Genomic DNA, 17,667 nt, shown 5'->3' with positions numbered 1-17,667 from the left:
GGAGGATCCCTATACCACTCTACAGATAAAGCGTTGTGGAATTTTTCGGTTCGCGTACCTACCCAAAGTGATAAGATAAAATAAAAAATTCTGCATCAAAATTTATAGACAAGTAGTTTGTTTAGGCATGGTTTGTAAGGAATTACAAACCTGCGCACATATATTCAAACGCACATAACTATAGAATCAATTCTTAATGCGCATGTGAACGCCATCAGCGTCTATCACAGGTTCACGTTTAAAGTCTGTTTAGAGAGAACGGTGTCGTCTTAGCGGACCCTAATTTAATAACAAATGATCATTTAGGCGGAAGTGAATCAGTCAAAACTAACTTTAGCTGGAAAAAACATTTTTCTAGAGCCACTATAAAACCAAACCAATCTCTGTTACCTTAAATTATATGTTTATCTCTGTAAAGCTGCTTTGAAACAATCTACATTGTTAAAAGCGCTATATAAATGAGGATGACTTGACTCGACACTAACAATGAGTTAAGGACCAGCCAGTACCATCCAGTTCCCTTTCGAACGGTCACTTTGTATTGCGTAGCTATATGCAGTGGGGAAACTCCCTTTCCTCGATTTACTGAAGCTTTTGTGTAAAACGCATTTGCAGCTGCACAGCTAGCACATTGAGCGTCTGGCTCACTTATAGGCTGTGCTGCGGCAACTGCACATCCAATGGCGCGGGCGCCTCTGACGTGCGGCCAATGAGCTAGCCCTGTGTCATTACACGTCAGAGCCCGCCAAGGGGGGCGTGGCCATAGCCTATAATATTCCCCCGAATTCGCCATTATAGCAGATTTTACTCCTTCAGCGACAAATTCATGTCTCTGACTGTTTTACTAAGCCTTTCGCCGTTGAACAAGCCCTTCAGCCTGAGCGAGCATCATCTCAGCAGACTACGCCTTCTCAGCCGTTTTCTCCTGACGCCGTCTCACCTGTGGCTATCCGGTGACAACGCTATATCCTTTCTATTATATATTCTGTGTTTAAGTGTACGAGGCGTTGTTTCAAATGCCTCGCTCATCTTGTGCCACGTGCGGATGCACGGGGACACAAAGTGTGTCACAGGCCTGGGAACCCCCCAGGCTGAACCGCACTCTATGATGGAGGCTGCTCTCTCTGCGAGAGTATGCCTGTTCGGTCATAATTACATCATGCGCTCGCGGCTAGCTGTCCTTGTGGACGGCGAACCTCCTCTCGCGCCTCGAAAGAAAATAAGTCTTGCTTACTTTGTATTCTTATTATCATTATTTCTTTGATAAAATGACCTGTAGGAAATATAAAAAGAAATTCTAAAAAGTTTATCTTACACAACATTAAACTTAAGTATTTAGTATGAAGATGAATTGTTGCATTCTCAAAACCTCAAATAGGGGTGTGTGATTGATTCAATCCATGTCATCAAAATCTCACTCCAGCCAGCTAACCCTGTAACTAGCACAATTTTTAATCGACTTTCCGTCATGGCCGAAGTCACAAATCCCACTTCAATATATTTTATATTATGAAAGTAAAACGCAGGATTTCACGTTTTCTTCAGAGGTAAACTGTAAGGAAGGAGTGAGGAGTGCAGGTTTGGCTTGTCTATGGTCCGGTGAGCCCCTGCTGGCAGCTGCCTGAACTACACCTTATCAGGACCAAAAACATTTACATTGAAGTCCGTTTAAAAACAGACATGTTGTCTAACAAAAAGAAATTTAGCTACTGTATGTGTCATACACTTTCCAGAATGGCACACCTTCCAATGGCTTACAGTTGCCTTTCTAATATCCCAGTTCAAAGAATTTTAATATCCAAACAATTACACTCTTCATTGTTAACTTTGTGATTAAACTCTGTGGCTTTCACAAGGAAGACATAATCAAAAAAATACAAATGACCAGGAAACTGTACAACGCATTTCTCCATTAGGAATGTCTCTCTTCATCTGTAAAAGAGCAGAAACACATTTCCTGGTGTATACGCACGCACACGCGGTTTTGTTGTAAAAGGGGCTTTACATTAAACAAAAAATATAACTTTTGTTTAGTTTGTTATTAAAAAACAAACAAGCAAGCCAAGTCAAAGTGAGAACAAGAAACACACTTTCCATAAAAAGTAACAAAGTAATTACCTTTTAAGTAACACAATATTGTTACACATCATGTTCTTTCAAAAGTAATTTCCACACTGTATATATAGTACATACTCATTATAAACACAAACCAGTTGTTTGCCCAACACTAGCATGTTTGTGCGTGTGAAAGCCGCTGGATCTAGTGGAAACTGCAGCTTTCTCACACTTCCTTTAAGTTGCACAGACAGAACAGTATTTGCCATGAACATGAATGTAACACCAATGTAAAGAGTGAATGTGTGTTTTTATACTGGTGCTGTGCATATGTGAACAGCTCGGTCATGGCTCCCTTCCCACTACCACTCCAGTTAGCAGCTTGTGCGTGAGGCGTGAGGATCTGCTAGCGACAGCGCTCTGCTAGCCGCTACGCTGACTGACAGCAGGAGAACACATTCATCCAGACGCATCTGTCACGCATGCAATCCCTCAGATAAAACAGGCGGGAACAACTTAGCGTTCACACTGTGAAAGCAGGGGGAGATCATTAAAATCTGAATATTGAGACATGATACTGACAAAAACATCTGATGTATGCGTTTATATATTTAGTGGGGTTTGCTAAGGCAAGCAACGCTGTTACTATTGCTCTGAGATTTGATCAAACGAATTAAAGTCGGCATTAAAGGGATGTTACTATAGTCTTTTGTGACGTATATCCTGAGTAAAACCCTTCTGGAACAAGAACAAATGTGGGCGGGGCTTGATTGTGTCTGTGAGGAATTGATTGGATGGTTGTGGTTTGCTATTGGCTGATCTCATGTGAGTGACAGGTTATAGCCCCGCCCTCGTCATCAGAGAAGAGAAGAGATGCTGCAAGAGGAAGGGGAAGTTATTTAAAAATGTAGTTGTATGTGTGATTGTGTGCGTAGGAGGCTAAAATGACAAAGTGCACAGAAAATGAGTGTGTGTGTGAGTGTGTGTGTGAGTGTGATACGGACAGAGAGCAGCATCAATCACAGCTTCACTGCTGCTTTGGGACCTATTAGAGTAAAAGAGCAGAGAAAGACTCTAGAGAAATATACATGTGTGTGTGTAAAAGAAAGAAATGAGCTGACTTGAGCGAGGTGTTAATTCCCAGAACTGGCTGGGTCATATGCTCTGGTGTTCAGTGCAGGAGTGTGAGATGCATCATGGGGATTTATCTGTGCTCTGGCATGTCAGCTCGTTTCTTTTCTGCTATTAGGCCGGTTTACTCTTAACCTCATCTGGCTTGGCAGCCTTCTTGCTCATTACTGCAAAACAATTCCTATTTTTTAATGGAATATTTCAGTGTTTATTCTAAACAATTTATCCTTGTTGTTTTAAACTCATGTTCCTGGCAATCTTGAATCAGAATATCTTTCTCTTGCAGCATCTCTTCTCTTCTCTGATGACAAGGGCGGGGCTATAACCTGTCACTCACATGAGATCAGCCAATAGCAAACCACAACCATCCAATCAATTCCACACAGACAAAATTTGCATAATTTGATTTGTTAAACATATAGAGGAATAATCCATCTGGCATTGCCGCTTGCTCTAATGTTAACCTAGATAAATGTGCGCTATTATTAGGTGCATATCCAAGTGTTTGTGTGGAGTGTGAAAGCTAAAGTATAACGCGCTAACACTGCATGACATGGCACGACGGCGCGATCACAAATATGAACCGAAACTCAGCGAATACTTACCCTAAAGACATGAGTAATAAAGCTTGAAATGTCTACTTTTAAACAAACCAATTCAAATCGAAAACAAATTCTCTTTGTTAATATAATCCGTTTAAAAGCTGCATTTCTCTCTATAGGCGCGTTCACTATCCTGCGGAGATGGAGAGTCAGCATCGTCAAATTCATCTTTACAGATAAAACAGACTCAGAAAACACTAGTTTATTAATACACAATTAAAATGTCTCCTTGCTATTTACTTACTTGCCATTATTTAATAGGTAATTTGTTTATTCAACTCTTCTACCTTAAATTAGTTGAGTTAATATAATTAGTTGATACACTAATAAAATATTATGCTTATTACTGTCACCACCACACAAAGCACCGTTTTTAAAGTGACAATCCGTTATAAATATGAAGATTGTACTGTATCTTGAAGATTGAATTGTAGCTTATACTATAAAGATGAAGGTCGACATTTTGTTAAAGGTGCGGTAAGTCGTTTTTGAAATATGCTGTTTGGAAGTTAGTCGGGCCTCAGGAGGCGTATGAGGGAGGAGGAGAGAGAACGAGCAAGAGGGAGATTTGAATAAAGACTGCAGAAATAGAGATGTTGAGGCACAAAAGAGAGAAGCTCAGAAGAAATCACTGGAAAATAAAGGGTTATGACTGGGCAAGAGCTTTAGGTCCCACGCTAATATTAGAAACGCTGTCCAGCACAGGAGAGAGCTAAGCGGGAAGGCCTGAAAACAGACGCAAGGTTGCTTTGATTCGGGTCCACAAGTGAGTAACACTAAGTAACACGTGAGTAACAGTAAGTAACAGTTAGTAACACGTGAGTAACACTGAGTAACACGTGAGTAACTGAGTAACACTGAGTAACACGTGAGTAACAGTGAGTAACACATGAGTTACACGCGAGTAACACCAGGTAACATGTGAGTACCACTGAATAACATGCGAGTAACAGTGAGTACCACTGAGTAACACGTGAGTAACAGTGGGTAACACTGAGTAACAGTGAGTAACACAGGGTAACACTGGGAAAACACTGGGTAACACTGGGTAACACTGGGAAACACTGAGTAACACCCAGTAACACTGGGAAACACTGGGAAACACTGAGAAACACTGAGAAACACTGAATAACACTGAATAACACTGGGTAACACTGAATAACACTGGGTAACACCAAGTAACACTGAGTAACACTGGGTAACACCAAGTAACACTGAGTAACACTGGGTAACACTGGGTAACAGTGAGTAACAGTGAGTAACAGTGGATAACACTGGGTAACACTGAATAACACTGGGTAACACTGAGTAACACTGGGTAACACTGAGTAAAACTGGGTAACACTGGGTAACACTGGGTAACACAGAGTAACACAGAGTAACACAGAATAACACATAGTAACACTGGGTAACACTGAATAACACTGAATAACACTGAATAACACTGGGTAACACTGGGTAACACTGAATAACACTGGGTAACACTGAATAACACTGGGTAACACTGAGTAACACTGGGTAACACTGAATAACACTGAATAACACTGGGTAACACTGAATAACAATGGGTAACACTGAATAACACTGGGTAACACTGAATAACACTGGGTAACACTGAGTAACACTGGGTAACACTGAGTAACACTGGGTAACACTGAGTAACACTGGGTAACACTGAGTAACACCGAGTAACACATAGTAACACTGAGTAACACTGGGTAACACTGAATAACACTGAATAACACTGAATAACACTGAATAACACTGGGTAACACTGGGTAACACTGGGTAACAGTGAGTAAGACAGGGTAACACTGGGAAACACTGGGTAACACTGGGTAACACTAGGAAACACTAGGAAACACCGAGTAACACCGAGTAACACCGGGTAACACTGAGTAACAGTGAGTAACACTGGGTAACACTGAGTAACACTGGGTAACACCGAGTAACACATAGTAACACTGAGTAACACTGGGTAACACTGAATAACACTGGGTAACACTGGGTAACACTGGGTAACACTGGGTAACACTGGGTAACACCGAGTAACACATAGTAACACTGAGTAACACTGGGTAACACTGAATAACACTGAATAACACTGAATAACACTGAATAACACTGAATAACACTGGGTAACACTGGGTAACACTGGGTAACACTGGGTAACACTGAGTAACAGTGAGTCAGACAGGGTAACACTGGGAAACACTGGGTAACACTGGGTAACACTAGGAAACACTAGGAAACACCGAGTAACACCGAGTAACACCGAGTAACACTGGGTAACACTGAGTAACAGTGAGTAACACTGGGTAACACTGAATAACACTGAATAACACTGAGTAACACTGAGTAACACTGGGTAACACTGGGTAACACTGGGTAACAGTGAGTAACACTGGGTAACACTGAATAACACTGAATAACACTGGGTAACACTGAATAACACTGGGTAACACTGAGTAACACTGAGTAACACTGGGTAACACTGGGTAACACCGAGTAACACATAGTAACACTGAGTAACACTGGGTAACACTGAATAACACTGGGTAACACTGGGTAACACTGAGTAACAGTGAGTAAGACAGGGAAACACTGGGAAACACTGGGTAACACTGGGTAACACTGGGTAACACTGGGTAACAGTGAGTAAGACAGGGTAACACTGGGAAACACTGGGTAACACTGGGTAACACTAGGAAACACTAGGAAACACCGAGTAACACCGAGTAACACCGGGTAACACTGGGTAACACTGGGTAACACTGGGTAACACTGGGAAACACTGGGAAACACTGGGAAACACTGGGAAACACCGAGTAACACCGAGTAACACTGGGAAACACTGAGAAACACTGGGTAACACTGAATAACACTGAATAACACTGGGTAACACTGAATAACACTGGGTAGCACAAAGTAACACTGAGTAACAGTGAGTAACACTGGGTAACACTGAGTAACAGTGAGTAACACTGGGTAACACTGAGTAACAGTGAGTAACAGTGGGTAACACTGAATAACACTGGGTAACACTGAGTAACACTGGGTAACACTGAGTAACACTGGGTAACACTGGGTAACACTGAGTAACAGTGAGTAACACTGGGTAACACTGGGTAACACTGAATAACACTGAATAACACTGGGTAACACTGAATAACACTGAGTAACACTGGGTAACACTGAGTCACACTGGGTAACACTGAGTAACACTGGGTAACACTGAGTAACACTGGGTAACACAGAGTAACACATAGTAACACTGGGTAACACTGAATAACACTGAATAACACTGAATAACACTGAATAACACTGGGTAACACTGGGTAACACTGAATAACACTGGGTAACACTGAATAACACTGGGTAACACTGAGTAACACTGGGTAACACTGAATAACACTGAATAACACTGGGTAACACTGAATAACAATGGGTAACACTGAATAACACTGGGTAACACTGAATAACACTGGGTAACACTGAGTAACACTGGGTAACACTGAGTAACACTGGGTAACACTGAGTAACACTGGGTAACACTGAGTAACACCGAGTAACACATAGTAACACTGAGTAACACTGGGTAACACTGAATAACACTGAATAACACTGAATAACACTGAATAACACTGAATAACACTGGGTAACACTGGGTAACACTGGGTAACAGTGAGTAAGACAGGGTAACACTGGGAAACACTGGGTAACACTGGGTAACACTAGGAAACACTAGGAAACACAGAGTAACACAGAGTAACACCGGGTAACACTGAGTAACAGTGAGTAACACTGGGTAACACTGAGTAACACTGGGTAACACCGAGTAACACATAGTAACACTGAGTAACACTGGGTAACACTGAATAACACTGGGTAACACTGGGTAACACTGGGTAACACTGGGTAACACTGGGTAACACTGGGTAACACTGGGTAACACTGGGTAACACCGAGTAACACATAGTAACACTGAGTAACACTGGGTAACACTGAATAACACTGAATAACACTGAATAACACTGAATAACACTGAATAACACTGAATAACACTGAATAACACTGGGTAACACTGGGTAACACTGAGTAACAGTGAGTCAGACAGGGTAACACTGGGAAACACTGGGTAACACTGGGTAACACTAGGAAACACTAGGAAACACCGAGTAACACCGAGTAACACCGAGTAACACTGGGTAACACTGAGTAACAGTGAGTAACACTGGGTAACACTGAATAACACTGAATAACACTGAGTAACACTGAGTAACACTGGGTAACACTGAGTAACAGTGAGTAACACTGGGTAACACTGAATAACACTGAATAACACTGGGTAACACTGAATAACACTGGGTAACACTGAGTAACACTGAGTAACACTGGGTAACACTGGGTAACACCGAGTAACACATAGTAACACTGAGTAACACTGGGTAACACTGAATAACACTGGGTAACACTGGGTAACACTGAGTAACAGTGAGTAAGACAGGGAAACACTGGGAAACACTGGGTAACACTGGGTAACACTGGGTAACAGTGAGTAAGACAGGGTAACACTGGGAAACACTGGGTAACACTGGGTAACACTAGGAAACACTAGGAAACACCGAGTAACACCGAGTAACACTGGGTAACACTGGGTAACACTGGGTAACACTGGGAAACACTGGGAAACACTGGGAAACACTGGGAAACACCGAGTAACACCGAGTAACACTGGGAAACACTGAGAAACACTGGGTAACACTGAATAACACTGAATAACACTGGGTAACACTGAATAACACTGGGTAGCACAAAGTAACACTGAGTAACAGTGAGTAACACTGGGTAACACTGAGTAACAGTGAGTAACACTGGGTAACACTGAGTAACAGTGAGTAACAGTGGGTAACACTGAATAACACTGGGTAACACTGAGTAACACTGGGTAACACTTAGTAACACTGGGTAACACTGGGTAACACTGAGTAACAGTGAGTAACACTGGGTAACACTGGGTAACACTGAATAACACTGAATAACACTGGGTAACACTGAATAACACTGAGTAACACTGGGTAACACTGAGTCACACTGGGTAACACTGAGTAACACTGGGTAACACTGAGTAACACTGGGTAACACTGAGTAACACTGAGTAGCACTGAATAACACTGGGTAACACTGGGTAACACTGGGTAACACTGGGTAACACCGAGTAACACTGTGTAACACCGAGTAACACTGTGTAACACTGTGAAACAATGGGTAACACTGGGTAACACTGAGTAACACTGAGTAACACTGTGTAACACTGTGAAACAATGGGTAACACTGGGTAACACTGAATAACACTGAGTAACACTGAATAACACTGAATAACACTGAGTAACACTGAGTAACACTGTGAAACACTGGGTAACACTGGGTAACACTGAATAACACTGAATAACACTGGGTAACACCGAGTAACACCGAGTAACACCGAGTAACACTGAGTAGCACTGGGTAACACTGGGTAACACTGGGTAACACTGGGTAACACTGAGTAACACTGAGTAACACTAGTTTTGAGTATCAGTGTGTCTGGAGCTGCCGTGCTGTTGGCAACAAACAACCAACTCTTGTTTGTAATTACTACTGTGTACTGTTTGTTAATTTTTCGTGCTTCCTTGTCATTCGTTCATCATCTGCACTTTATTTTTCATGAACCATTCTGTTGTGCTTCGGCTATGATAAACAAACATCCTCTCTTGGATTGCGTGGGTAACAGAGGCCAGCTAGTGAGAGTCACGCTGACGATTGTTGAGGAATGCAGTATTTAGCATCATCGTTAGTGCACTCGCATCATGCAGGGGGATCAGGGTTCGAGACGACTCGGTGCAGGGCTGGTAGGATTGGAGAGTGAGTTTTGGAGGCAGAGCAATGAAGAAGGGGTGTGTTTGTTTAGGTTGATTTCAAACATCAACATTGGCCAACAGCATATTTCAAAAATGAATTAGCCCTTCTTTACTTAAAAAAAACAATGTATGTTCCATTAGATGTGTTTTGACTACTTTTTGTATGTGTTATAATTATATATCTCTAGTTAACAAAGATATAACAGAAAACAGTGTGAGGCCGTTGGCGTGATTAAGGACGAGCAACTCCTGCGCGGCGCATCGGTCTCGTGTCTCTCAAGGAGGAGCGGAAGCATAAAGGAGGAGCGATGACAGTGAACATCGAGAGAGGAACAGGCCTGGACTTGTGTTGCGTTTTGTTATATGTGTCAGCAGTCGTCCGTGAGTCTTTACTTTCCTTTTGCATTTGTTTATTTTATTATTGAAGTCTTTATATGTTCACCGGTTCCCGCCTACTTCTTCCCATAACAACGAACTGCGTTACAATTAACAATGAAGGGCCTCATTAATTCATTTTGCCTAGGACTTGTAGTCCATTATAACATCTACAAAGACAGCATCCATGCTTTCAATAAGGAACCAAGCAAAGCTAGACAGACTTTCTTCTCGAATATTATAAACAGCAATATAAACAACACACGCACTCTTTTTGCTACTGTAGAGAGACTGACAAACCCCCCAAGCCAGATTCCCAGTGAAATGCTCTCAGTGTGAAAGTGCAGTGAGTTTGCTTCTTTCTTCTCTGAGAAAATCAATAATATCAGAAAGGTGATCAGCTCATCCTTGAGTTGCGCTGGGGTCAGGCAGATCAGACAACAGCCTGAGAAAGTAGCCACTATGTCTGATTTCGAAGAAATTGATGGCAAAATTTTGGAAGAAACCGTACAGCACCTAAAAACATCAACCTGCGCCCTTGACGCACTTCCCACATCTTTTTTCAAAAATGTGTTACACAGCTTAGAAGCAGATCTCCTAGAAGTGGTAAATGCCTCACTTCTCTCTGGGAGTTTTCCGATCTCCCTGAAAACTGCTGTTGTCAAGCCCCTCCTGAAAAAGAGCAATCTGGATAAGACAATATTAAACAACTATAGACCGATCTCAAATCTTCCTTTCATAGGCAAGATCATTGAAAAAGTTGTCTTCAATCAGCTGAACAAATTCTTAAGCTCGAATGGATACTTTGACCATTTTCAATCTGGTTTCCGACCGCACCACAGTACAGAGACCGCGCTCATAAAGATAATAAATGATATTCGCTTAAATACTGATACAGGCAAATTATCAGTGCTGGTACTACTCGACCTCAGTGCTGCATTTGACACTGTCGATCACAAAATACTTCTTGACAGGCTGGAAAACTGGGTCGGGCTTTCTGGGATAGTCCTAAAATGGTTCAGGTCATACTTAGGAGGCAGAGGTTATTATGTGAGTATAGGAGACCATAAGTCTGAGTGGACATCCATGACATGCGGAGTCCCTCAAGGCTCAATTCTTGCGCCACTCCTATTCAACCTGTACATGCTCCCAATGAGGCAAATAATGAGAAAGAACCAAATCGCTTACCACAGCTATGCAGACGACACACAGCTCTACTTATCCCTATCGCCTAACGATTACAGCCCCATTGACTCCCTTTGCCAATGCATTGATGAAGTAAACAATTGGATGTGCCAAAACTTTCTTCAGTTAAACAAAGACAAAACTGAAGTCATTGCGTTTGGAAACAAAGATGAAGTTCTCAAGGTGAACGCATACCTTCAGTCTAGGGGTCAAACAACTAAAAATCAAGTCAGGAATCTGGGTGTGTCTCTAGAGTCAGACCTTAGTTTCAGTAGTCATGTCAAAGCAATAACTAAATCAGCATACTATCACCTGAAAAATATTGCAAGAGTTAGATGCTTTGTTTCCAGTCAAGACTTAGAGAAACTTGTGCATGCTTTCATCACCAGTAGGGTGGATTATTGTAATGGACTTCTCACTGGCCTTCCCAAAAAGACCATAAGACAGTTGCAGCTCATACAGAACGCTGCTGCTAGGATTCTGAGCAGAACCAGAAAATATGAACACATCACACCAGTCCTCAGGTCTTTACACTGGCTGCCAGTTACATTTAGGATTGATTTTAAAGTATTATTACTGGTATATAAATCATTCAATGGCCTAGGACCTCAATACATTGCAGATATGCTCAGTGAATATAAACCCAACAGATCACTCAGATCATTAGGATCACATCGGCTAGAAATACCAAGGGTTCACTCTAAGCACGGCGAGTCTGCTTTTAGCTACTATGCCAGCCGCAGCTGGAACCAGCTTCCAGAAGAGATCAGATGTGCTCCTACAGTAGTCACATTCAAATCCAGACTCAAAACACATCTGTTTAGCTGTGCATTTACTGAATGAGCACTGTGCCATTGTTCGTCCGACTGTTTGCACTGTATTTTATTTTATGTTTAATTATTCTGATTTCATTTGATTATTTCTGTATTTTATCTTTTATTCTAAACTGTTTTAATTATTCTGATTTCTTTTGATTATTTTAATTTCTTCTATGTAAAGCACTTTGAATTACCATTGTGTATGAAATGTGCTATATAAATAAACTTGCCTTGCCTTGCCTAGGGCAACCACAGTAGGTTCACCTCTGGTTCCAGAAGCGTTGCACTTGGATATACATCACAATAGGGAAGAAAAGACAAGCGCAACTTCCATGTCATGTCGACTTTAACATGGTTAAACATTTTTCTTGCTGATTCAAGATGTTCTACCAGCTCTAACCAGCTTGACCAACATGTTCTACAAGTCAGAAACCAGCTCCACTAGCAGATAATCCAAAGGATCAACCTTCTAGACCAACTAGAAGCCAGTTCCCATCTTAAACTGGTCTGAGCTGGAGTCTATTTCAGCTCATTTGTTGCTCATCACATGAGCTGATCATGAGGAGGAACATGATTAAAGTCCATAAGATCAAACCAGTCCCAGCAGAACCGACACAAACAGACTTGTGTTCGCCTAAAGCGAGGCCGGTGTCAGAACAGTTGGTTTAAATTTAGTCGACTAACAATGAAGAGTGTGTTTGCCATCAGCCCTTGTGATGAGTAAAACATCCACTGAAAATGTATTTGTCACGCCAACACAACATCAGACAACACTGATAGCACACATTAGGTGCTTTAGGCATTTTTACAGCATTTATTTAAGTTACTTTATAAATGTACTATTATTCATAGTTCATGATATATTAGTTAAAGCTAACATACACAAAAAAATTGAAAAACAGATTATGCAATCATATTATTTACACAAAAATATAAAGCAACTTCAATTCCCAGGGAAAGCATGAACTGATAAAATGTCTCTTTGGGTAAAAGCGTCTGCCAAATCCATAAAATGTAAATGCTGGGAAGATCGGATACTAAGTGCTGCTGTTTTCTAAAGCTATAGACCATTTTTCAACCCTGGGTCACGTCATCCTCGCATGGCCTGATGTAAACGCTCACTTCCCGTCTCTTACAGGTGTTGTTCTGATATAATTGAGTTCATACAGTCTTCATTGTCTCCACTAACTCGCAGACTCATCGGCCCAGCGGTGAGTTTCCACTTCTCTGAGCCGAGAGCTCTCAAAATCAATCCTTTTCCCATGCGATCCCTCGAGGCCCTCAGCCAGCACTGATCACCATCATCAACATAATTAGCCTTCATTTCAAACACACATCATACCAGAGCAATCACTGCGGCTGCCAGTTCCACAGGTTTGACTGGGGAGAGTCTCATTCCTCTAATTGAACCCCATCTGATTAAACTCATAGTTTAGACACAGTTAGCCAAGATAAACTTGTGGATGAATGGAGAGAGAGCTGAAGTACCAAAACAATAGAGTTGGTTAATTTAAATAATGAAAACTCTGTCATTATTCACTCCTGATGTTCCAAACCCGCGTGACTTTGTTTCGTCAAAGGAGGAATACACGGGTCCTTCTTTATGTGAATTAATCTTTCTGTAATGATCTAGTGGCATCACCACTAGAGGGCGCAATAAACGTTAAGTAAATAAGAAATAGAGAAAAGAGAAAAAAGTTCACGTTAGTTGCGAGTTAAAAAGCAGACTATAGTGTCAAATAGGTGTAAGTCAAGAAAAATGCTAAATCTTCTTAATTGAATATTGTGGGTTCATTACAACTTAAGCTCAGTTAAGAACATTTGTGTCTTTAATGTTGGTTAGCACAAAATATGATTTAGATCTGTCTCTAGTTTTCATTTAAAAAAAAAACTCAAGGTTAGGCACTCACAATGGAAGGGAATAAGGACAATTTTTGGAGGGTTTAAAAGCAGAAACTTGAAGATTATAATTTATAAAAAATTCACATTACATTACTATGTTAAAAACACTATATTTGATCTGTAAAGTTGTTCGCACCATTGTAACAGGTGTTTTGGGTGTTACGCTGTCATGGCAACAAAACCATATTGTGTAATAAAATAGCACATAACTTCGCCAGTGTTGGGGAAAGTTAATTTTAAAAGTAATGTGTTACAATATTGTGCTTCAGCAAAAAAGTAACTAATTGTGTTACTTAGTTACTTTTGTTTAAAGTAATGCATTAGGTTACTTTTGCGTTCTTATTTCTCACCTGCGCTGAGCTTGTTTGTTTGCTTTTTAAGAACCACATCAAAAAAGTTGGCAAAAGCAAAGACCCTTTCACACCAGAAGTGAAAAAGCCTCAGGCTGAGGAAATGCAAATTCACAACTGAACAGTAGAGGGCGCAGCAATAAAAACAAAAATGTGCTTAACTAAAGTAATTTTTGCTTATTAAATGGTTGAATTGAATCATCGAAGGTCAGCAGCAAAGATATTGGTTAATAAAGTGAGATTAAATACATAAAGCATATTAGTGTTATTTCATTATTGCGGATTCGCGTAATTTTCTGAGTTTGCATATAATGTTTTTTATTCATTGTGAGGAATATGAATCTGTTTTTTGTGTAAGTGAGATGAGCAAATGCTCACATTAATCTACAGTTACAATCCCCATCATGTTCACACACACACACACACACCTCTGCACTTATCCACAATTCCTCTCTACATGAGGACAGAAGAGCCGTCAGTCAATACATGGGAAAACTAAGTTATTTGCATTAGTTATTTAAAAAAAACTTTGCAGCTACATGTCAACTCATTCTACAAACCTGAACCCTAACCTAACAGTCCACTGATACTATAATGAGGGCTAGTTGACATTTAGTTGATCGGTTATTTATTTTTAGTAGAATGTCTAAAGTGGATTATCACAATAAAGTATAACCATCAATTTCTGTAAGTTTAGTTTTCTCTGATGTTTTTTGTCGCCTGGTTCTAGGACTGACAGGTTTGGGTCTGGCTCTTATTGTGTCACTCCGTGACATTTCTCAGGTGGAGACTAAAGTGAACCTTATGAGAAGAGGCGACGATTTCATTTCATAGAGACCAAATCACTGTCTCATCCCATGTGGAGATGTGAAGCTCTGAAAATATTACTTTCATTAGCGACCTCAACAGTTCATCCACTCCTGGAGACATAACCAGCTGTATAATGTGTTTATAAGGTTTGAGTGTGAGAAGGATCTGTCCACGTGGAGGACATGCAGTGTGAGTTTGTCTGTGCTGTAAGAGACTCACCGATGAAGCCCAGCTGGGAGAACTCGAGGATCATCCACTCCTCTGACGGCTGCTGCAGGGCGAAGTTCTTCATCGTGGTGAAGTAATTCGGCCGTGCAACAATGTCATCCTCTAGCTGTGAGAAAGAGAGAGAGAGAGAGCATGCTGAAGGATGGAGAAGAAGTGGATCCGAGTCATTTGCATATAATCGTGACAAGTTCAGTTCTTTTTCGGGGGGGTATCTAAAGGCTAAATGATTTAAAGGTGAAGAGTGTCATCTTTCCAGAAGTTAATATACTTCCTGTTATCCCAGCTTAAAGCAGAGGCAACTGCATGTAAAATGATAATTTGGTCCGAATTTCACATGCATTTTTTATCAAAGAGAGAAGAAAGAAAATGAAACGGTTTCAAAATGTTTCCAGCTGTTCAGAATTTGTTTCGTTAATACAAGAGTCCAGAAGTTTTATGTAATAGCCTGTCTGGACATGTAAACTTATTATCTTATTGGCAGTAATGGAAACGAGATCCGTAAATCACTTCTGTGGCGTTGATCGTGTCAGTTTGAACCAGGTTTATTATAGATAACTAAAACTAGAATTAAATCATAACTAAATCCATTAAATAAAACAATGTACTTGAAATAAAATAAATTAATACTGCTGTGCGGTATGACCAAAAATCTGTCTCAATGCATTTTTTAAGGTCCCCCTGTAGTCAATAATTTTATCCCTTAAAACTCATCTTTGATCACCAAAATGACATATTTAAACGTTTTTTCCTTGAAAAAAAATTCTTCACGCCTTTAAATATGAATGTAATTCGACACCCTTGCCTCATTTAGTATGTGTGGTTCTATGAATATGCAAATGAGCCACTCGTTGACGATCACACGTTGATCTGATTGGTTACCTTTATATACGTTTACTGTCCGGAGTACATAGAATATAAAAACATTGTGATGACAAATACAATTTTGATGTGAATTATGGTGGTAATCAAATCTACTTATAAAACAAAAATTTTAGTTAACCTTTACAAATGTAATCTGTCTATTATTGACTTTATTAAAAAGCAAACGATTGAAAACCCGACAGGCATGAATAGAGTTATGAACAGGCAAGGGTTAGGATCAGCAAACGCAAAAATACAAAATCCAGCAGAAAAGCTACCAAGGCTTGATAACGACACAACACAAGGGATAGAACGTATACTTTATAGGGTGATGGAGGAATTGTGTGAACAGGTTTTTGTGATCAGAAGTCCGGTGGTGATTTATGATGTCTTCACGGATATTGGAAACTTCTGGGAACATTCACATCTAGATATTCAGCTTGAATACAGGCTATTTTTGCTGTGTATAAAACATACAATATGCTTCAAATAGTTATTAATATACAGTTGTGGTCAAAATTATTGGTAAATATGATCAAAAGATGGCTGTAAAATTAAATCTGCATTGTTAATCCTTTTGATCTTTCATTAAAAAGAAAATCATTTGAAAAGAATTGAAAGTGGGGGGAAACTCAATTTATGAAATAAATGTTTTTCTACAAAACACGTTTACCAGAATTATTGGCACCCCTAGAATTTTTATGAGTAAAATAAGTATTTTTTATTCATTAAGAATATTCTCATTCATGTTTAAATTTTTTTATCACACCAGGGTGACTAGGAACATGAAATTGTCCATCTATGATTTCTTGTTTCACAGGAGTTTAAATATGAGGAAACTCAAAGGCCAAGGTCCCTTAATCATCCATCACAATGAGTGTGTAAGACTGGAAAATTGTAAGAATGTAGGAGAAGCCTCCTCTCTGAGAGAACAAAGGAAATTACCATTAGGACCCCCTCATGTCCACCATTTGAGACGCAAGTCTCACTTCAGAATCATTCTAATCTACATCTCTTTCCCTCTTCCCCCACTCGTGGTGAGATCTCCCAAACTCACACAAGAATCTAAATGGTTTAATGTGAATGATTGTCATCGAGTTTTATACATGTTTGGTATTATTTGAAATGTCTCTGTGCGACTGGTACAAATGTCTCATTCCCAAAGAAGTAAACCAAAATGTAATAAAGTTCTTAAGAAGTTTAGTGATATCGTCCACACTGGAGGGTGTGTCTTAACACCTTCCGACCATTTGACTGAATGCAAATTTCCACTGATAGCAAATGGTTAATTAGAGGTAAATTTCCACTCTGAACGATGTTTAGATTTGAAATGGGTATATACTGAAATGAAACGCAGCGGGATCTCGGGGCTCTTCTCTGTATCCAGATCGGCCCGTGAGGTCGAGAGAGTCTCTCGGGCTCATGTATTTCTAATGTCGGGTAAACATTT

The 17,667-nt window shown here is 40.3% G+C and overlaps 1 protein-coding gene across 2 annotated transcripts in view; it reads right to left on the bottom strand.

Moving 5' to 3' along the window:
* The window catches only part of mgat4b (alpha-1,3-mannosyl-glycoprotein 4-beta-N-acetylglucosaminyltransferase B), a 196,656-nt gene that overhangs the window by 30,203 nt on the left and 148,786 nt on the right, over positions 1 to 17,667 (bottom strand). For both annotated transcript variants that reach the window (XM_077217239.1, XM_077217238.1), the window contains exon 8: positions 15,348 to 15,462. In XM_077217239.1, coding sequence (XP_077073354.1) covers positions 15,348 to 15,462 — 115 coding nt within the window. The remainder of the gene's footprint in view (positions 1 to 15,347; positions 15,463 to 17,667) is intronic.

Source organism: Siphateles boraxobius, unplaced genomic scaffold (genome assembly GCF_051911475.1).
Source record: "Siphateles boraxobius isolate OS27281-9 unplaced genomic scaffold, OSU_SipBor_1 70, whole genome shotgun sequence".
NCBI classification, from domain to species: domain Eukaryota; kingdom Metazoa; phylum Chordata; class Actinopteri; order Cypriniformes; family Leuciscidae; genus Siphateles; species Siphateles boraxobius.
The sequence above is the reverse complement of the archived record's forward strand: the minus strand, read 5'-3'. Positions and strand labels throughout refer to the sequence as shown.